At 38.7% G+C, this 22,039-nt stretch overlaps 1 protein-coding gene and 1 long non-coding RNA gene across 4 annotated transcripts in view; one reads left to right on the top strand and one right to left on the bottom strand.

The window, feature by feature from the left end:
• Positions 1-2,976, bottom strand: part of LOC148129334 (uncharacterized) — a 29,534-nt gene extending 26,558 nt beyond the window's left edge. Inside the window, exon 1 of one of the 2 annotated variants that reach the window (XR_015745802.1) lies at positions 2,830-2,976. This is a non-coding gene — a long non-coding RNA (uncharacterized LOC148129334). The remainder of the gene's footprint in view (positions 1-2,829) is intronic. The other variant, XR_015745801.1, reaches the window with a different exon arrangement.
• A 5,760-nt stretch (positions 2,977-8,736) lies between these two features.
• On the top strand, positions 8,737-20,286 carry PKMYT1 (protein kinase, membrane associated tyrosine/threonine 1). 2 transcript variants are annotated; one of them, XM_087946384.1, is made up of 8 exons: positions 8,737-8,951; positions 15,332-15,702; positions 16,226-16,716; positions 16,895-17,001; positions 17,181-17,353; positions 17,817-18,067; positions 19,113-19,211; positions 19,596-20,286. In XM_087946384.1, the coding sequence occupies exons 2-8, from the start codon at positions 15,334-15,336 to the stop codon at positions 19,822-19,824; spliced, it is 1,719 nt and encodes a 572-aa protein (XP_087802510.1). In that variant the 5' UTR covers positions 8,737-8,951; positions 15,332-15,333; the 3' UTR covers positions 19,825-20,286. The 2 variants fall into 2 exon arrangements, with proteins under 2 accessions (XP_087802510.1, XP_087802511.1); XM_087946385.1 differs by having other exon boundaries at positions 8,742-8,951; positions 15,332-15,501.
• The last annotated feature ends 1,753 nt before the right edge of the window (positions 20,287-22,039 follow it).

Raw genomic sequence — 22,039 nt, 5'->3', positions numbered from 1 at the left:
TTGCGAAATCTGTAGAGGAGGTGGTGTTGCTATCTTCTATAAAAAGTCCTAAAAAACATCCAAAGTTACCCAAGAGCTTGCTCTTCCTGAGACCATCATATGTGAACTGTTCTTAAATATCATATTTTGATTCTTACTATGTTACAGAGCCCCTGATTATGACATCGAACATGTAAACAAGTTAAATTCACTACTAACATGGGCAACATCCTGCCCACATGCTTTTATCTTTCTTGGTGACTTCAATCTACCACATATTAACTGGACCCTAAATGAATGTAAAACTGAACCCATACATGCTACCTTCTACAATGCTGTAACAAATCTGGGACTGGAACAACTAGTAACCAACAATACTAGGCTTAACAACTGCCTCAATCTCATCTTCTGCAATAGTGGGATTTCAATTTACGGAATACAAATGAAAGAACCCTTTTCCAACAGTGACCACAACATGATTGACTTTTGTCTCAACATACGTCCACACAAAAATCATCATAATGACGGGATCCCCAATTATAACTTCCAGAAAGGCAACTATGATCTTATAGACAACGATCTCTCATCTCTTGATTGGCAATTTCTATTCACTGGATGCAATATTGTTGAAGACCATTACAACATACTTTTACTTGAAATCAAAAGAGACAACAAACTATATGTACCAATAACAACTCCCAAAACAAAACAAAAAATTACCTATAACAATAAGGAAGCTTCAATCCAAAAAGAAATCACTTTGGCGGAAAAACAAATCTGGTCACATTGCCAACTTCAAAAGCCGATACAAAAAATTATGCCACCAGATAAAAACTGAATGCACCAATTATCACATTAAACAAGAGGAAAACCTTCTATGCACCAATTCCACCTGCGCTTTCTACAATTTTGTAAACAACAAACTAAAAGACTCAAGGTCCATCCCACCCCTAATATTCTCAGTGTGCCGAGAGAGAGAAATATCTGCCTCTATCTAGGATCGAACTCACAATCTCCTGATTATGAGGTGAGAGCTTCACCTCTAGGCCACTGCACCACTCCAAATATATAAATATTTATATAAATATATAAATGTGTCTATTGCCATCATAATTTGGACTATTAGCATTTTCAACTTCAGAGATACTTAAATGATTAGAAGAGATGATTAAATCTTATAAGCCCATAATTAGTCTTTATACATACTGTTTATTAATTAATCATTTTGATACGCACATTTTAAAAGGAAATGTATACTATTTTATTTAAACAATAGGAAACTGTCTTTATATCAAAATTGTCAATACGGTAGATCTCAATTTACAAAATATTTAGCATTCTTTATAAAATTCTTTATCGGCCAAGTGTGATTGGACACACAAGGAATTTGTCTTGGTGCAAATGTTCTCAGTGAAGATAAAAAAAAAAGATACGTTCATCAAGAGTCAAGAATAATAAGGCACAACACTTAACAATAGCCATAGGGTACAATAAGCAATCAAATCAAATCATACTAGGAAACGTCAATATAAATCGTAAGGATACAAGCGACATAGTTACAGTCATTCAGTCACAAGTGGGAGGGGATGGGTGATAAGGAGTGATGAGAAGATTAATAGTAATTGTGCTGTCCAGCCAGTTATAGTTAATGGGAATTGGTATAGTTAGTTACGGAAAACCACTAAATTTTCCAAAATTCACCTTTTGCTAATTTGAAGCATGGCAACTTCTTCCTCCATGACAGATGTCTCTGATGTACCAGAGGACTCGAATCCTCCACCCACCCTTGATGTAACCATGGAGCTTGGTTCCCAAAACCCAGAATTGGTGGTCCACAATTATGAAGAGGCAACGGGACCTCAGGAAGCCTACGACCTCAGAATAGCAAGCTTACCGAACCCATAGAACCACACTTGAGGGAGGATTGGGAAACGCAATATCGCTGCTACGCAGAGTCATGGTTGGAGCTAGAGGAGATCTGCGAACCTCCCAAATGCAAGTTTGGGAGAATTCCCCTAGAGAATCCGCACATTGCTAGATGTTCTAGATGCCCTTCTTGCACAGTGGAGAAACAGCGAAGATAAACTCAAGTCCATCCAGTCAAGACTGGGTGACCCAAAACTCCAAGCACATGTCCAATGCTTTGAGGAGTTTCACAAGGAACATGAAGACTGCATTACGAAAGGCAAAAATGCCCTCCAGGCAGTGCTCAATAACACGCTATGGTTGGAAGAAGTGTCAAGGGAGCAGGGCACACCCGACATAGCTCCTCGATCACATGTGTCTTCCTCCCACTATTCTAAGAAAGCCTCCTCCCTCCATCCCAAACTGGCTAGATTGCAAGCAGGTTCCAGTGTCTTACACCAATTCTCTGCTGCTGGATCTCACCATACCCGACTTCAAGAGGTACTACCTGCATATGTGGTGACGGATAACGACCTCCTCATAAAGTACTCTGAGGAGAACCACGTACTGTCCACAACACATGCCCTCAAATCAGAAAGCTATGCATCATACCAAGAGATGACCTGCCCTCACAGAGAAGTAACAGAGAACCGTCACTAAGATGGAGAAAGTTGGACTTAGCAGCTAGCGGTGTGTACAAATTCAACGACAAGCCAGGCAGAGAATACCTACTGTGGAAGAACATTTTCACAAGTACCATTCAACCCGAACAGCTGCTTCCCAGTGAAGAACTTAAATTTCTGTTAGCATGGCTAGGACCATGGTCTAGTTACATGGTGAAACACATTTACACAGGCATACTCAACAACCCAGGCACTGCTCTAAAACGAGCGTGGGATGCTTTGGACCAAAAATATGGTGATGACACATTGATGGAATACTCACTTCTAGAACGACTTGACCGTTTCCCGTATATCGCCATCCATGAAACCCAAAGACTGGAGGATTTTTCCAACATCCTTACAGAGCTGCGAACAGCCAAAGAATGTTCTGACTTACCAGGACTGGCTTGCCTTGATCTGTTCATAATGCAAGAAGCAATCATTACCAAACTCCCAAAAGAAATTTTGCAACAATGGATTGTTTTGTCTGATGCCTTTCTGGCTGCAAACTGCAAAAGAGAACCACCTTTTGCCCTTCTCCAAGAATTTGTTGTTTGGCAAACAGAGACCTGCAACAGCTTGAGAAACCTCTGCCTCAGACGCAGATTCCTCCCAACTAACAAAGAACACAACCGAACTCTACACCTCTCAAGAGTATACTGCAAATCACTAGAGATCACAACCACATGACAACACATGAAACAGGGGTCACGACCTCCTCCATAAAGAGTTTGGGAGAGGATTCATCAGAAGCAACCCAATTTAAGCCTCCAACTCCAAAGAGAGGCCAGTTTTGCCCATTGCACAACTGTCAAAACTCCCTGAACAGGTGCCAGGGTTTTGCAGTGAAATCCCTGACCCAAAGGAAAGATTTGATAAGGGAGTCCCAATTTTGCTATAAGTGTTGCGAATCCAAACACCCAGCCAAAGACTGCACAGCCAGGGTGCAATGTCATCTATGCCAGTGATCCCCAACCTTTTTGATGCCGCGGCCCGGTACCGGCATCAGCTGGGCGCCGCGGCCCGGTACCAGCATCAACTGGGCGCCGCCATCTTTTTTTGATGAAAAAGTGTGGCGCCAGCGCTTCGGTGAGCTTTTCAGGTAGAAATGGCTTTCTACCCGGAAAAGCTCACGAGCGCATATGCGCGCCATCTTTTGATGAAAAAGTGCTTCCGGTGAGCTTTCTACCGAAAAGCTCACCGGAAGCACTTTTTACCAAAAAGATGGCGGCGCCAGCAACCAGCAGCGGCCCAGTAAGACTTGTTCTGCGGACCGGTCCCGGTCCGTGGACCGGCGGTTGGGGACCCCTGATCTATGCAACAGCAATGAGCCCCCAGCCGCTCTGCATCCAGACTCAGAGCCACCACAGCAGACAACACATAACCCTCCTCCAGCCAAGGAGCCTCAATGTGCTACAGAAGCACACGCGGAGCCAGTGGTGAATGTCAATTGCACGGCGGTGTGTGATAACACACCATCCCCTCGCTCGTGTCGTCAGATCTGCTTAGCCAACATCTACCCCGAAGGATGCCCAGAAGAAGCAGTGAAGATGTTTGTAATACTGGATCCTCAGAGATCGCTCGCTGGCCAGGTCTGCATTCTTCGACCTCTTTGATGTTCAGAAGGAAGAGGTGCACTTCACAATATCAATGTGCACTGCACCACGAAGCATGGCGGGGAAGAGAGCTACTGGACTCTGCATAGAGTCATTAGATGGGAGTTCCCGATTCCCACTGCCGCCTGTGTTAGAATGGGATGGGATACCAGACAACTGCAGCAAGATTGCAACTCCAGAGGTAGCAAGCAGCATACCTCACCTGCAGCACGTGGCTTGTCACATTCTTGCTTTAGATTCTGAAGCCAAGATTTTGCTCTTGTTAGGAGTAGATGCCCCTGATGCTTTAGCTTACATTGAAGTAGTCAGAGGCCCTAGGGGCACCCCCTTTGCCTTCAAGACAGAACTGGGATGGAGAATCTCAGGAATAGTCTATGTCGATCAGATGCAAGCCTCAGCCCAGGCAGATGCCTTCACACCACCCATCCCGACAGCCTTCTGATGCTCTTTGGCACCATCGGAAACAAGAATACAGGTCCACCCTAAAAGGCCGCTGGCAACCAGCAGACTTTCACTAAGAAACACTAAACAGCCACCAGCGACCAACAGACTTTCACTAAGATGCTCTACACAGGCAGATGTCTTCGCAACATCCATTTCAACCACTTGTCAACACCCCTTAGAATTGTTGGGAGCAAGAGTACCTGTCTACCCTAAACGGCTGCCAGAAGCGACCAGCAGACTTTCACAAAGTCGCTCTACACCAGACCGATCACCAACCTAGTGTTGCTGCGGAGAAAAGCTGAACTTGAAGATTGAACCTCAAGCTTTGCATGCTTTGCTTTGTTTGATAGTATATTACTATTTACTTTTTCTCTTAGTTATATAGTTAACTGTTTATCTTAGTTATATAGTTAACTGCTATTCAGTTAGTATTACTCTTTACTGTTCATCTTAGTTATACAGTTACTTGCTCTTTAGTTAGTAGTGGAATTTATAATTCCAGGTGGGGAGTGTGCTGTCTAGCCAGTTATAGTTAATGGGAATTGGTATAGTTAGTTAGTAATTGGGAGCTGTCCCCTTAAGTGAATGCATCATGGTAAATGTAATTAAGGTATCCTGGGAAATGTAGTTCATGTCATGTGGCCACATCTGTAACCCTGATTGGTCACTGAATTGACCCTTGGTGGGTTGGGGGAGGTTTCTTCACTCTTGCTTGGATCCCAGCAGCATGCTGGTGCTTCATCCTTTGCTCCTTCATTATCGGGATGAGAGATAACCATCTTTTTACCCAGAAAGACAGATATGCAAAGAATTGGACACTGAGAAGAATCTCATCATAACTGTGAGTTATCTTGAGGATGCCTGATGAACCAATAAAAAGACTTTGTGGAGTTATCTATCTGCCTTTATACATTCAGTCAGTAATTATAGAGGACAGAATAGTAATAGTAGTGCAGAATTTGTAAATAGTTGGGCAGCGTTGAGGGAAATATTTGTTTAACGGGGTGATGGCATTCGGGAAAAAACTGCCCTTGTATCTAGTTGTTCTGATGTGCATGCTCTATAGCGTTGTTTTGAGAGTAGGAGTTGAAACAGTTTATGTCCGGGACGTGAGGGGGTCTGTAAATATTTTCACAGCCCTCTTTTTGACTCATGCAGTACACAGGTCCATGATTGAAGGCAGGTTGGTAGTAATTGTTTTTCCTGAAGTCCTATTTATAAACATTTACAGAAACATTTCATATGTATTACCTCACTGCATTTGTACAGAACAGGAATAAGTAAATCATCATGGTAGAGATGAAATGCTTCATTAAAATAGGCTTTTCCAATGTTCTAAAATTTTTATAATTTGGGAATCAGTCATTACACATGAATTTGTGTCTGAGACAGAATTTAACACTTTCATACAATTATATTCTTTTGATCAATATACCTGTTATATGGCAATAGATGGCTGAAAACATATCTCGTGCCTTTCTTATTGCTGAGACATCATTCAAAACTGGAAAGATACCTTTATATATACATTAGCACGCGCGCGCACACACACTCACACTTATATTGTTTATATACCAACTCAGTTTACCACTAGGAAGCCATCCCACACAAAAGGAAACATTTTGCAGTCAATGGACAATTAACAAGTAAGGTAATTTTGGAAAAGAACAATCTATAAAAATACAATTTTGAAGTGTAATAAATACCCATAGTATAGTAAATGTTTTCAGCTATGTTAGCCCACTATGTTGCAAACTGTTAATGTTTTTCGAAAGTTTTTGAGGACTTTTTGCAGACAGTGTTTTATGATATCAAACACCAGTTGAGCAAGCTGGAGGACATTGTAAAATATTCTGATTTCAGATTTTTTCCCCAGAATTATTGGTATAGGACAATTTTACTAGTTTAACTTTCGGAATAAGTGTTCAGATCTTAGTATAAACCCAAGCGATTCTGAAAAACAAAAAACTGATGACAAAAAAGCATGTCAATTGCCTAACTTGGGACAAATGGTATTTACATCATACGGTATTATTATATATAACTCAAAGGGCCTTATATAATGTTCCTGCCTAGTTTCCATACAACAAACTGGAGGTGGATTGGGATGAGACAGAGAGTGACTAACCCAAAATCACCCAGCTAGATTTCATATTGAAGAGAGAATTTGAGCTCACTATTTCTAATCCAGCACCTTAACAAGTACACTGAAGTGGCTCTTTCAAACTTCTCATAATATGCAAACTATCTTAAAACTGCCAAAAGAGCATAGGGTATGCTCTATTTTTTAAAATTATTCTTAGGATTTATACCCTAAAGTCTAATATGTTAATTTTTTATCAGATGCTCTTTTTTTCTTCTTCTCTTTAACCATGTTTAATCAGGTTGATTCTCAGAGGCTACTTGGCAAGTCTCTGGTTTTCCTGGCAAGGTTTTTCAGAAAAGGTTTGCAATTGCCTCCTTCCTAGGGCTGAGGAAGAAAATGACTGGCCCAAGTCAACCAGCTGGCTATGTGCTTAAGACATCTCCAGGTTTCTACCCTAATGCCAGAACCACTATACAACACTGGCTCTCAATCTGGTTCCAACTACCTAGCAATTGTCAATTGCTGTATTTCTTTTTCATCCACATAAGCTGTTATCAGTCTAAGATCTATACTGCAGATAATATATTTTAGAAATAAATATCTGCAATTTAAAAAATTAATAATACAATCCTAAACCCTACTGATACAAACTGATCTATTTTTTCCCAGAGACAAGACATAGCATAAATATTGCAAAGACTTTTAGATATTTTTTTCATGGTATTAATATTTAACATAAATGACCTCTGTGATCATATTAAGAGCAATTGCATTCTCTTCGCTGATGATGTAAAGCTATTCAACACCACAGATAATTCTATTACCCTTCAAAAAGACCTCGACTCTGTATCAGAATGGTCAAACAAATGGCAACTTCAAATCTCAACAAATAAATGCTGTCTTACATATTGGCAAAAAAATCAGAAAATAAAATACAAGCTGAATAGTCAAGACCTTGTTGATGATCCAAACTCTATCAAGGACCTTGGAGTACTCATCTCAAATGATCTAAGTGCTAGAGACCACTGTAACTACATAGCCAAAAAGGCATTAAGAGTTGTTAACCAAAACACACTACTAACTAGAGCAGCGGTTGCCCACCGGTGGGCCATGGCCCCCTGGTGGGCCTTGAGAAAATTCTGGTGGGCTGCAGAGAAATCTCACCCCCAGAGCACCCCCCAAAGCAATTAATCCAGGCTGCGCAGAAACACAAGGCTGCTCTGCCCACATGGCCAGCGGGAACCCTCCCCGCCCACTCACTCCTTATCTGGCAAACTTGCCTGTTAAAATTGCTATTTTCCTTTTTCCGACCATCATCTGTTCTGCTGTGCCAGGAGATTTAGATTAGCTACCTGACTCTGTGGTTTCTTCCCCAAACCCCAAAAACTTTAACCTTAGACTGTCTACTATTGACCTCACCCCTTTCCTAAGAGGCCTGTAGGGGGCGTGCATGAGCGCACAAACGTGCCTACTGTCCCTGTCCTATTCTTTTTTTTTTCTTATATGTATCCATGTATTCATAACTATGTTAATACTTATACCTATTATCTTGTAAGCAATTGACAGATCAAATAAATAAATAAATAAAATAATAACGAAATAAGGCTCTACTGAAACAATTAGAGCCAGCGCATCAAGAAATCAAACCATTTTATTAAAGTTTCACCACAGACAACTGAGCACAGCAAACGTTTTTCTTTTAATTAAGGCTACTATATTTATGTAAAACACATAACTTTTGGCTCTTTGCCGCCACCCTGTGATGGTCCTGAGTTTTGCAGCAGACGATAAAAACAATATAAACACAGAACGATGGCGCCCGAAATAAATAAATAGTTGTCTTTTAAGAAGATGCGCGAGACAAACGAAACAAGGAACACGCGAATCTCAGGCCGACCGCAAGTGGCATTATAAAAGAGGGATTCAGTTGCCAAGCGTGCGGACATCAAGTCTCTTTGGTGGAAGGGTTTTAGGGGGCGGGGGGAGAGAGAGAGAGCGCGCGCGAGAGAGCGGACGTCTGCCCATGCGCATACGCGTCGCGTTTATGATGAAAAGTCGGAAATGGGTGAGGCCATTTGGAATTTTGGCGCGAGCGCGGAGCGTTGGGTTCCCTTCTCGAAGTTTGGCGCGCTCCTCAGAGAAGGGAGAGGAGGAGGAGGTGCGGTGGGGGGGACTGAGCGGAAAAAACCCGGGATTGCTGCGTCTGGGAGCCCACGGAGAATCCGAGCTTTTCTTCTTTCGCGACTCCGAATTTAGGAGGTAGGAGATTCCCCGACGTTTTTCTGAGAGGGAAGGGAAGTGGTTGGTGGAATCGACTATGCTGTTGAGGAAAGGGTGCAAACAATCTGCCGGAGGCTCTTTGAAGAAGATATAGGGGGTCGCTGTGGTTGTGAAGGGGAATTCGGCAGGTTGGCGAAGGGTGGTGGCTGTGATTAAATTATTAGGACGACCCTGCTGCCTCAAATTTTAGGCTTCTTTGTTAGCATTTTAAAAGGCGATATTGGTACATTTGGTGTGTGTGTAATGTGTGCCATTGTGTTCACAGAAAAAAGTGACAATAATGGTTACCTTATCTTATTTAATATGACAGTCTGGGCCTCCTCAATGTGTAAGAAAGCATGTTTTTCCTTTTAGACAAGGTCATTTCTTTTGGCATGGGAGAACTTGCCTTTTCAGCAGCTACAAATAGAAAGCATATTCTCATTCTCAAAATTCTTGAATACACTTGCAACTTTCAAAGAACGATATTAACCTAGCTGGGGAAAAGTAATCTAATCCATAAATTTGTCACTTGTGAAATGTTTTCCAGAATCAATGTTTCCCATTATTCAAACTTCCCAGGCAGTCAGTGTATTTTACTGATTGATCGTTTACTTATCAACATATCTCATATACTGAATATATGTATCATTTGTTCCTATATTCTATAAAAAGACTTGCCACCACCACCCTCAGGTTCTCTCCCAAATTCAGGTCCACACGCACTTAGATTTGTGAATTTTGAGACAACACCCAGCTGCAATTCTCCCCTTGGCCAAGGAAATACATGGGCCAATAATTGCCTCATTCCAACCTTTCTCTCAGGGTTGCGGTGAGGTAAAAATTGGTGGAAGTTCTTGGTGTACCCTTGAACTCCTAGAGCAGGAGTCTGCAACCTTAAAACACTCAAAGAACCATTTGGACCTGGAAAAAAACCACCAGGAGCCATAAAACCTGGGTGGGCGTGGCCAACTTGATGTGACTCAATCCTGCCCAGTCACATGACCCCCATAGCCACATCTATTCAGCCACAAAACCCTTCTCTTGCTCTATGTCTCTATCTCTCTGCCCCTCTCTCTGTCTCTCTGCCCCCCTCTGTATCTCGTTCTCTTTGTAACTCCAGCCAGTGATGGGACAGGGAGTCATAGCACAGGGCCCAAGGAGCCACATCGACACCTGTCCTAGAGCAGTGATCCCCAACCTTTTTATGCCGCGGCCCGGTACCGGCATCAGCTGGCGCCCGCGGCCCGGTACCGGCATCAGCCGGGCGCCGCCATCTTTTTGATGAAAAAGTGCTTCCGGTGAGCTTTCTACCGGAAAAGCTCACCGGAAGCACTTTTTCATCAAATAATGGCGGCACCCAGCAACCAGTGGCCCGGTAGGACTTGTTCCGCGGACCGGTACTGGTCCGCGGACCGTGGTTGGGGACCCTGTCCTAGAGGAAAAAAGGACAAGATAAATGGGCTCACAGTTTATCTACATATGTAAATAATGCTATTCTAATAAGGTATGTGTTCCATTCCCATTGTCTCTTTCAAATACAGCCACAATCAGGTTGGCTGCAGATGACAGGAACTGGAGGCTTACTCCAGCTTTAGGAATTCAGCTGTGTTACATAAGTTATATTATCTATGTTTTCCCTTATATATTAGACCTTTTCAATTTGGTGTCATTCAGACCGCTAGACGACAGCTTTCACCATTCCCAGTTAATTGCCAAATGGCTAGGATGAAATGATGTTTGTCCAATACTTCCAACAAAAGGAAGTCAGACTGTTGAAAGTTACAATTGGAATATTGTACCTAGCAGAATTTCTTATGTTTTAGTTAGCAGATGTCAGTGTTTGCTTGACTTTGTGAAGACTTGGAAGCTGATCTGCGGTTGTTCTAGTTAGTATTTGTATGGGAAGCTATTAAATAGTACTAGAGTTGTTGGTTAAATTGGAAAATCTTTTTTGAAAAAGGCAATGGCCAACCATTTTGGAACTATTACTAAAAATACTGCAAGGATTCGTGTTCTGTAGTCATCAAGAGAAGCTCAACGCAAAGGTAATTTTGATTTTGTGTACTGTCACAAATTGTAAGTCCACTTATCTTCCCAAAGAAATTTATAATCAAGATTTAGAATAATATAAATTTTTTTAAAATAAATTTTATTCAATTTTTCACATAAAAACAAAAAACTCTTTTTAGTGGACAACATATTTCTGGGTCATCGCTTTTACATACAAATATAACAATAGTTATATATTCATATATGCATACTTAATTCTATTATTACCTTTTCCATTTCAAACTTTCCGAAAGGAGAGAAGGAAGCAAATTAATCCTAGTCTCTTACATTAATCTCTATCAAAACATCTTTTTGTTCCATTTCAATTATTTCAAATATAATCCTTTAATATTTATTTTAAAAATAAAAGTAACAATATATGTTTGCCTAATTAAAAAAAAGTTACCAATGTCTCTCCTTCTGTTTAATAGTCTGTGTTATCTTATTAATTTAAGTAGTTCTTTAATCTGTCATATTTTCTTTCCATCACACATTCTTTCTATAGATTCTAGGTTAATACAAGGTTTAACACACACACAAAAAAGAAACAAGTATAGGTTTCCCCCCTTTTACTGCTTTGAGTGTGACACCTCAGTGGTTAAAATATACCTTTATTCCCTCATCTTAATTCCCAATAAACCATTATTTTTAAATAGTTACAATAATAATCATTACATCTTTTCATTTGGATTCCACAACATATTTCCCCCCCTTAATTTTATTTCTAATTTCAAAAGAAGTAAAAGGGAAAAATTGACTATTCAATTTCTGGTCACTGATATTAACTTCATTTTTAAATATCTTCACATCCATTTCAATTATTACAATATCTTCAATAAACCTTAACTTTTGAGAATAATCAAAACTAATAATTTCTTTTGAGAATAATCAAAACTAACTAATAAAAGTTATTAGTATCTATCCTTCCTTTAATAATCTATATTACCCTATTTTCTAAGTATTTTTTAAATTGCAAATATATTCTTGTTACCCCTTGTCACCCTGCAGAATCCCCTTTTTAATTCAACCATTATCTCTGAAAAAACTATTTCTTTTCATCATTTTACTATTTCCATAGTTCTTTATTTCACGCACCTGTTTCTTACTGCCTCTCCTCGCCTTCTTTTCCCCATATCTTTTCTTATTCTGGTTTATATCCCTCTCTTTCTTGATATCTTCCTTTCCCCTTTTCTGCTGGAACTTTCTACCTCTCCTAATTTCACAGGTATTCCCCTTTTTGATTACCTTCTTAAATCTCAACTTTTTAGCCTTCCTTCTTTCCCCCCGTCTTTGTAGTGTTCTTTGTGTTAATTGTCTATTTAAGATGGTTTCTTCTTGAATCAACTCCTCCTCCTCTAAAGTTCTTTCGTTCTTCAATCGCCATTTCCATTTCTTCTAACACAGAGCAAAGTAATTCGCCTCTTTCCTGTAGTAGTACTCTCATATTTTTAAGTTCCATTTTTAATTCGCGAAGAGATATCATTACACACTCTTATATTTTATAATCGTTGAAGTTCACAAAAAACACTTTTACTTTCCTTCTTTCTTCTTCCAGTTTTCTAAAGTTCTCAGTTGTTCCAGCCCGGGGTCTATACCAAAAACGTCAATCAATCCCACAATCAGTCTTTCCTTGCTTCTTTCTTTATTCTGGTTCAGCTTTCACTTTCTAAGATTCTTACTTTGTTTCAATATTTCTTTAACATTTTTTTCAACACAAGTTCATACAGAAACAGGATGCTTTCCCTTTTGTTTGAGTTCAAGTTTTTGTCAGAAGATGGCACTCTCCGTTATACAAAGTCCTTACCTTTTCCCCCTATTTTTTTATTTAGGGTTTTTCGAACCTCAATATTCCAGCACAATCCAGCCTCCAATTCGTAAATTTTATTATTATTATTTTTTTGACAATTTTAAGTCCAGCTTTATTTTATGTCTGTTTATTGCTGAAATATTTTAGTCCAATTTAATTAAGTCTTTAGTTCCGGCTTCTTCCTTTCCCGGTTTGAAGCCCCGCTTAGCTGTCAAAATTATTTTCTTATTTTTTTTTCCTGTCCCTTTGTATTTCCGCCGCTTACTTTTCTTTTCTTAAAAGTTCAATGTTACCTTAATCCCGGGGTACTTTTTGTTTAGTTGTTTCACCCAATTGTCCCGGTTCAGATGTTATCCACCTCTTTCTTCCCTCCTGCACAAATCTTAGTCCAGCTGAGTCCTCCTCTTCGGGGTGGCCATTTTGGACCACCGCTTAAGTCGTCTTTGTGGGGAAAAAGACCAAGCCCAGGAGCGGAGATGCGGCTCCCCTCAACCTGGCTTGCGGCTTCCCCTTACTCCACCGCCCCTCCAAGGCAGCTTCAGCCCCTAATCGCAATGATTGGGGCTCTCCGACGAAAGAGCACGGACCATAGCTGCGGACAGTCGCGATCTACTGTCTATCAGCGAGGAGGGCTCAACCCGGAAGTCCCTGAATAATAGGAATTTTAGAGGAAGAGAATGCAAATTAAGAATGGCTAGTGGAAAATACACATGTTTCAGTTTTGCTTATTTACCTTTAATCACATTAGAGGTTGGGATTAAAGGAAATTAAGATTTCATGGAACATAGCTTTGAAAACAGACTTACAGAAAAAGGTGAGTCAATATATATTCACATAATACATTAGCCAAACATATTTTAATCAAGCCAATGTTTTGGTTTTATTTTTGAAAACCCACAATACAACTAGAATTTGTTAAGTAAATCAGAATCAGTAATGGGACAGTATATTTTGTGAATATAGCAAGAGGTATTGGGAAGAATTAATCCCAAGTACATTAGCATTAATGCTGATGGGTAAGAATCGTGCAAGAAAGCAGAAAAGTTTCAAAAGCTTAGGACTGATGTATTAAGATTGGAGAAACAAATGTTCCTTTTTCATTTGATGTGTTATCGATGAAAAAGTGGGCTGTTTGTGGGTGCGTTGGATAAATTTTTGGTTTTTTTTTCAAGGGGAATAAATAATTTATTGAGTGAATGATTTCCTCATTCTGCCTTTATTTAACTCTTTTAAAAAATAGAGCACACAGTTCTTGTACAGAGGAATTCAGTTTTATGTGCATTAGAATTTTGTAAAACAATTCAGACTTTAAAAAGTGACCCATGGTCATAGGGTAAGTTACGGTTCTGGAAAAATCTATAGCCCATACCCCATTAGTCATGTGGGCTAGAATACCGGTCGTCTCCAACCTACCTTAAAGGAATCCCCATTATTTTCAGTACAACATATCGCAAAAAAGCATATATGATTTCTTCTTCTTTTTTTTAATTTAAGTAACTTATGATGGATTATGTAAGCAAAGAACTGGTGGAATAAATCAATATCTGAAAGTTTTTATATTCTCCAACTTGTATTCCATTTATTGTTTGTTCAATTTATATTTCTGCTGACAGTTGTGCTTTGATTGCCTCTAGAAACTAACAAATCATATTTGTTAGTTTCATTTGAATGTCACATGTGTTATCAAGAATCACTAAGAAATTTCATGACAGTTATTGATGGATCCTGGGTACCTGCAGCAGATAGATGAAATCCATCTTATCTGAAATACTGTTCAAATGGGCAGGATTTGGAGATAACAGTGTCAGATGGAAATCTAGTACTGATTGAAAAGCATGATTGTTACTAAAGCTTTTAGTTGATAAGGATTTTTTAAAGAACAAAATAAAGAGAATCTTACTACAAAAAAGAACTGAAAGCATAGAAATGAGTAATATCAAAATAAAGGTTGTTTCCAGAATTGTAAGCTAGAAATAAACAAGTATTTGTTTGGCCCATAATATCATTAGAAGTCTTTCATCCTGTAATGTTTCTAAATATGCTACTACTTACTTTATTCCTTCTTTTTAGCCTTTTAAGTGCATCTAACTAAGGAAGAGGTAAACAAAACAGACAAATGCATAGCTAATAGGCTTTATAGGTTTGGTTATTTATATTAGCTCTATGACTTTCATAGTTTTGTTAAATATATTTACTTTCATACAAGTTAATGTAAAGAACTTAAGAATGCTTATTACATTTTATTGGTTTTTTGTTTTTTAACTTAGGTCACTGGCTGTAACAATATCTCTCTCTTTAATATGTTATTACGTTGTTTGAAAAGATAGTTTAAATTCAATATATGTCATGATCTATATTATTCCAGTTAGGTTAAATATGAGGAATACTTTGTGACCATGCCTACATTCAGTTTTTATGACTGATGAACCTCAATAGCCTAGCACCAAAACTTGATGCTTTCTGGTTTAGGCTATAAAGGAAAATATTGCATAATCTTACTCATTGCACTTTCTACTTTCAGACATGCCGGTACCTCTTGACTGTTCAGGTGCTGTGTCTCAGTTGAGCCATACTCCTTTGCCAGTGCCTGCCTACTTCAAGGAAGCAGAATGCAGTTTTTCCATCAAAAAGACCCGCCAACCACTGAGCTATACCCTTCCTCCACGGCCACGCCACAAGAACACATTAACTGTGAGTCGAATTTTCTCTGATCGCCGTCTGCAATCTTGGACAAAGCTTCAGCCACGTAGTGTTTCCTTCCATGGCTTGCACAAGCAGAAATTGCCTCTACATAATCATCTGTATGATGCTTCTAAAAGAGAGTTGTTTTTCAGGCAATGTTTTCAGAAACTCAGCTATTTGGGAGGAGGATCTTTTGGAGAAGTATATAAGGTAAGGAATAATAAAGTAATTATTAGTGGCTGAAAATAAGATTACATAAATTAATGGAAATATATTAATGGATTGTAGTTGGGACAGCTACATGGAAATTCTACATTCTGCAGGCCTACGTAGTGTCTGGAAGAAAACTATTGGGATCATATTCTACTTGCAAACCTTTTTGAAGCATGTGGCAGACAAAGAAACAAAATGAACTTTTGTTTAGGCAGCAGATAATTAACCTATAAGTGTAATTTGTGTAATAGTTCGTTTGAAAGTACTTGCAGAAATTTTTGCATTTCAGATGATGGTATGTTAAATATTTGTGATTTAATTTTGGCTGGCTTAGCAATTAGACCAAATGGAAGATTTGCTGTCTAACTACATAATATAAAGATTACTCCCTGTCAGAGAAACTTAATGTTCTTGGCACAAAATTGTACCACTCCTCACTTGGTTGTTGGGATTATCAGGTAGGGTTTGTAATTTAAAGCATTTCTGTGGATTGGCCAAGTTCCTCACTCTTCTCTTATAGGTACGGTCTCATGAAGATGGTCAGTTGTATGCAGTGAAGCGTTCTGTGGAGCCTTTCCGGAGTGAGGGTGACAGGCAGCGCAAACTGGCTGAGGTGCGCAAGCATGAGCATGTGGGGCACCATCCCAACTGTGTGAGCTTTATACAGGCTTGGGAGGAGCGTGGTCAGCTGTACATCCAGACAGAGTTATGCCCGGGCACCCTGTTGCAGTACTGTGAGGAATATGGCCCTCTGTCTGAATGGCAAGTTCAGACCTTTCTTTGGGATATGCTTCAAGGACTGCGCCATTTACATGATCGTAATCTTCTACACATGGATATCAAGCCAGCTAACATCTTTGTATCATCAACCAATATCTGCAAGCTGGGCGACTTTGGGCTAATGCTGGAGTTGGACTCTGGGGATCTGAGAGATGCTCAAGAAGGGGATCCACGCTACATGGCCCCAGAATTGCTCCGTGGAGAATATACCAAGGCTGCTGATGTCTTCAGGTGCGGGATGTGATGAGAAGATGGGAGCTAGATTTTCTGGTACTAGGAATGGCCACTCTTGCATAGTGTTTGCTCCTTTGCCTCAAATTTTGGTAACAATGGGTATTAAAAATCAGTGATATGGCTTAATAGTGCTGCCTACTTCAGTTACTTGATCTATGTCTTTCTGTCTTCTCAGTCTTGGCATAACTATCCTAGAAATTGCCTGTAATATGGAGCTCCCCAATGGAGGTGAAGGTTGGCAGCAACTTCGACAAGGTTATTTGCCTCCTGAATTCACTGCAGGTAAGCAGTGGCAAAGAGGACATCTGTGTGTAAAATCTACAGTGCAAGAATTCTGCTGGCAATCTTCTTAAGCAGGCAAACTGAACAGCAGAACAATCAAGTGAAGAAGCTGCTGAAATGAAAAATTCACTATGCCACACAATTAAAGATAGGTGACTGAATCTTCCTATCCATTTCAGGTCTCTCAGTTGAACTGCAGAAACTTCTAGTTGCCATGTTGGAACCTGATCATCTTCTCCGGCCCTCGGTGGAGATGTTACTTAATTCTAGTCTCATGCAGAAAACTCAGAAGCGACGAAAACTTGTGCTATTAGCACAATCTGGGATCCAGCAGTGTGTCTCCATGTACAAAGTAAGCATGAATTTAACTAGATATTGTTATGGTCCAAATTCTACAGCAACCTTTAACCACATACTCTTTGGTGACTGTTCATTTTTATGTATGTTTGCTTCAAAATTGGTTAAACAACATTTTAAAAATAAGTACTCCATAGGGCTGCCAGAGCACTCTTTTCCGTATAACTGTATGGTGACTTCTGTTCTGTACTTGTTACTTTAGTACTGCTACTAACCTGCTACTTTTACCTGTGATTGAAACTGAACTGGTTCTATTTCTCCTTGAATTCTTTGATTTCTTTGGCACATATTAGTAAATTCACTGATTTATATGAAATATTATTTAATACTAGAACCCTTTCCTATATTCAGTTTTAATGTCAAATTTAAGATATGCTACATTTCATGATTTTTTTTCTGCATAGTGTGTCTGCTGATCTCTTTCTCAGTGTTTGATCTGTTCCTTTTGCTTACTCCAGACTCTCCTCAGGTTCATGCAATGGCTCTGGAGAGCTGTGTGCAGTCCAACTCAGTGGTTGCTCTTTTGGCATCCAACTGTTCCAGCTACACCACCACATTCACCATATCTTCTTCCCCTGGAAAACAGCAGTGAGTGGGATGGAGAAAATAAGGGTGATGAAGAGAGCCTTGGTGAGGATGTGCTTGAGCCTTCAGAGATAAGTGAACGACATAATCACACTTGCCCTGTGAAGCTGCAGTCCTTGGATAAGTAAGTTAAAGAGAGGCTTTTCTACCTATCTCAAAATGTGGCAGAAGTAGAAAGTGAACATGAACAAGTGGCCTGCATCAGGATATATTATAAATAGTGGTAGACGAATCCTAGTGTTTAAGGTCAGTGAAGTGCTTGCCTAATTTGAAAAACAAATAAGGTCAAATCTCAAAAATCCATTGGAAAAAATCTTTTCTGATACTGGAATTGATGAATTAATAACATGAAGTAAATTCCATTCACTCATCTTTTTTAGAACTTCTTAATTCCCTAACGCTTCAACTGCATGCAGTAACCTTATCTTTGGTTTTAGCAATCTCTGAAACCCAAAATAGAGGACAGCAATTAGGCTTGTGAAAAGCATTTGAAGAAGCATTTTGTAAAGAGCCTTACCCAATTTATTGCCTGGAGCATAACTGACAAGGAAGAGCTTCAAATTGATAGCACCAAGTCTTTGAGAAACTGCCTTACTATTCCAAGTAGCAGTATCCTCCATTGTTTTAGTTGTCATAATGATTTTTCCATAACACCAACCCAAGCCTGAAGGCAACTTACGACATTAGTAAACTTACCCAATTCTGTTTTTCATATGAGAATATATAGCTCTTTTGATATTTTCTCTAATTATTAGGAAATACTTTTAGCTTATGAAATGCTGTCATCAATTATTGCTTAAGCATTAAAAAATCATTGAAAGTACTCATCCAGCTTTTCAACAAAATTTCATCTTTAATTGCTAAGGATAGCTAACTGTCCTATGGAAAAATAATTATCCCCTGATAATTCAAATTATTTCTGGCTAAAAATTCACCTTTTGGGGGAAATTACTTGCTTTTTTCTTGAAGGACAAAACAGCTGTTATACACCTAGAGCTTGAATGATGAATGAAAGGAAGAGGGAACAAATGACTAATATAGCTTACTTGTTCAAACGTGTTGTGCATCATTTATTATATGTGTTAGTCTGAACTCCCCACCCATTCTCCAACATTATCTTTGTCAGAATTCTGCTAAGCCTGGTGGTAAAAGCTCCTATTTTCTTCCAGACAGCCTGTTTCCCCCCTCCTTACCATATCCCCATGTGCAAGAAGCACCTCCACTCCGCGGCATCCCTCACCCCAACAGACTAGTTTCAGGAAAAGCAGGTGAGATTTATTGAAGCAATGACTATAAAAAATATTTGTTTTCATATATGTATAACCAAATATAATCTGGTTTCTTTTGATTTACAGGATTGTGTAAAAGTCCTATTATTTAAACCAAGACTTATTTTGTCTAAAACCAGTCAGTAAATGTCTGGAGACTTTTGCAGTCACCTGCAAACTGAAGATACAAAATAATAATAAGAATGCTTGATGACTTAGCCAGGCCTAATACTTCAGTTGCATGTTCAGCTCTTCAGTAAAAGATAAAAGTATGGTATTTTGAAGTTTGAGACTGGAGAGGCCAAATATTTTAGTTTCTTTCTTGCCAAGTTATTAGGTTTCCATAATTTCTTCTTTTTTTAACTTTTTTTTAATCATTCACAGGTCTTTTACACTCCAGGGAAGTCCCAACCTTAGTTGCATTAGTCTAAAGTCCTCATGCAGCAGCCCCACTTCATCAAATATGTTACCTGTGAATACATTGCAACATACACCAACACATGATGAAGATGAATGGGAATCTGTTTTACATCAATGCTCCACTTTTGAGCCAAAAAATTTGCTAAGCTTATTTGAGGATTCTCTGGCATCTGAGCAAAAATGTCAGAGCTGATGGGGAAATTATATTTATTTGCTGGTTCGCTTAGGCCCTTTTTTTGGAACAGGAAGAAGCTCTTGTCATTAGCATTATGCTAGAGGTCAATATGCTGAGCGGTACCAAATTTTGACTGAGTTCAGACTAGCAAAGGAAAGGCAAGTTTTCACAGATGCTTTACTGTGTATAGATTTTATCTATATATGAGGCTGTTTTTGAGATATTTTTTTGCTTTATAATTTAAGAATATTATTTTGCTGGCAATCAGTAGAAAGCAGATGACTCTGTTACTATTTAATAGAAAAGGCATCCTACTTTTATACAAATTTAAGGATTGAATACCTTCTGCATACATTTATAAGTTTTGTGTTTGTATCCCAAAGATTTTTTGTCATTTGTGGAATTGGACTACTCTTTCATTCTGGGGATTTACAAATGTGGTAGTTTAAGTCATGATAATAAAAGCATTCAGAATTTTCACTAACTGGTCTGTTTCCTTTTTAAAAAATATGACTATAAAGTAAAACTCCTTTACGGAAAAAAAAAAAAAGACTTAAAGGAGATGTTATTTAAAGCCAAGTGTAATAGATGATGAGGGAAGCTATTTGAGTTTCTTGTTTAATGGAAGAAATCTTGAAAATACAGACCTTTATAGAGAAGTGACTGTAAACTCTGCACAGTATTATTAGCTCCCCATATTTTGTCTCTTGGTTTCGGGATTTTCCAATCAGATTATATGAGATGCCTACTCTTACTGAGTAGAGAAAAAAGTGACTGGTTGATTAAAAATGTGCTTTCCTGGAAGCTTATTCATTTTACTTTAGTGAGCTCCTATTAGGATATAATTAGGATGCATGTATTCTTATTTTATAATATCCAACTGTAGACTCATGTAGGCTCCTACAAAAAAAATTACAATGTCAGCATGAAATTTACCACCAGTTTCCAATACCTGTCCCATTTTTGTGGTACCTATTCTGGCTCACAGAATAGTTTGGTTTTATGTATGCAATACCTCACAACCACAGCAGATGATTTTTCTGGTGCATTTTACCTTCTGCATATCTGCTAGTAGGAAAAATAGAAGAATGGCACTACTTTGATTTTATGTATGCAATACTTCACAACCAAAGCAGATTATTTTTCTGGCTGTATTTTCCCTTCTGCATATCTGCTAGTAGGAAAAATAGCAGCCAACCAAGGCACTACAGGAAGAAGAGAGGGACAATCTGGTTGCAGGCAGTATTTCTCATCTGTTGGCTGACTCTATATTATACTGTAACCCAAACTGAAGTTAAAAAGTCACTGAATAAATTACTTTTTTCTTTACTTCTTTTCCCTTAAATAGGCAATATATGTGAACTTTCAGATTGCCCTATGCTATTTAATCAGCAAAGGGGCAAAAAAGTACACTGATGCCATCATTCTGTTATTAGATGATTTCTGTCTGACATTAACTTGGTAAAAATGATAAGGTTACAGCATTGCTAGCTAAGCAGTCTAGTTTAGTTCTGCTATATAATTCTGACAAACCACCAGCAAGTACTGCTATATCCTGCTTTTTAGAGAGACAACAGAAAAGGTCAGCAGGAATGACCAGAAAAGAAGGAAAAGGACATGCCTAAATAGCATGAAATGGGCAATAAGCATCTTTTTGTTTACATCAGTACTGACAAGCTGATTTAACCTCTAATAATAAGTGACAAAGCATAATAGGTTTTATACTTTGTGGCTCCTATTGGGAAATCTCTATTTCTTTTACATAGACAAAATGAATGTGTCCATTTATTGGAATATACAGATGGAGTTTTCCAGTGCTGATTTTAAATTTCAGTAATAAGTTCCAGGATACAAAATTTAAAGTAAAAATACCTTAAATACCAGTCACAACTCTTTCAACTAATATGTTCAGGAGCTGATTTTGTGTCACTGTGTTATGTTAATCTATTACCTAATGAAGAGATCTTAGAAATTCCAAAACTAGCATCTCATTTTCTAAAATTTAAGTTGATCTAATAAAGTTCCTTCTACATTTTTTTCTTTTAGCCAATATAACTGTTTCATAACAGATTTAATTCTTATTCTCTTAGCCTAGATTGTAACAGGAATGAGCTGTTAAATTTTTGACCGGGCATTGAATTCCAGAGTCTGAAATTCCACTCAAATATATGTAGACACTTTTAAAATATAAAAATATGTAATTCTAGTTGAAAACCAAAAGTAAAATTTCTAA

Source organism: Notechis scutatus, chromosome Z (genome assembly GCF_049901735.1).
Source record: "Notechis scutatus isolate UNSWTSFEM ecotype Mainland chromosome Z, rNotScu1.2, whole genome shotgun sequence".
Lineage (NCBI taxonomy): Eukaryota > Metazoa > Chordata > Lepidosauria > Squamata > Elapidae > Notechis > Notechis scutatus.
Note: the sequence above shows the minus strand (reverse complement) of the source record. Positions and strands in the feature narration are given on the sequence as shown.

Coding starts and splice junctions, on each gene's coding strand:
- PKMYT1 (XM_087946384.1), top strand. CDS start 15,334: ATGCCGGTACCTCTTGACTGTTCAGGTGCTGTGTCTCAGTTGAGCCAT. Junction 16,717..16,894: donor AAGGCTGCTGATGTCTTCAG/GTGCGGGATGTG, acceptor CTGTCTTCTCAG/TCTTGGCATAACTATCCTAG. Junction 19,212..19,595: donor ACTAGTTTCAGGAAAAGCAG/GTGAGATTTATT, acceptor AATCATTCACAG/GTCTTTTACACTCCAGGGAA.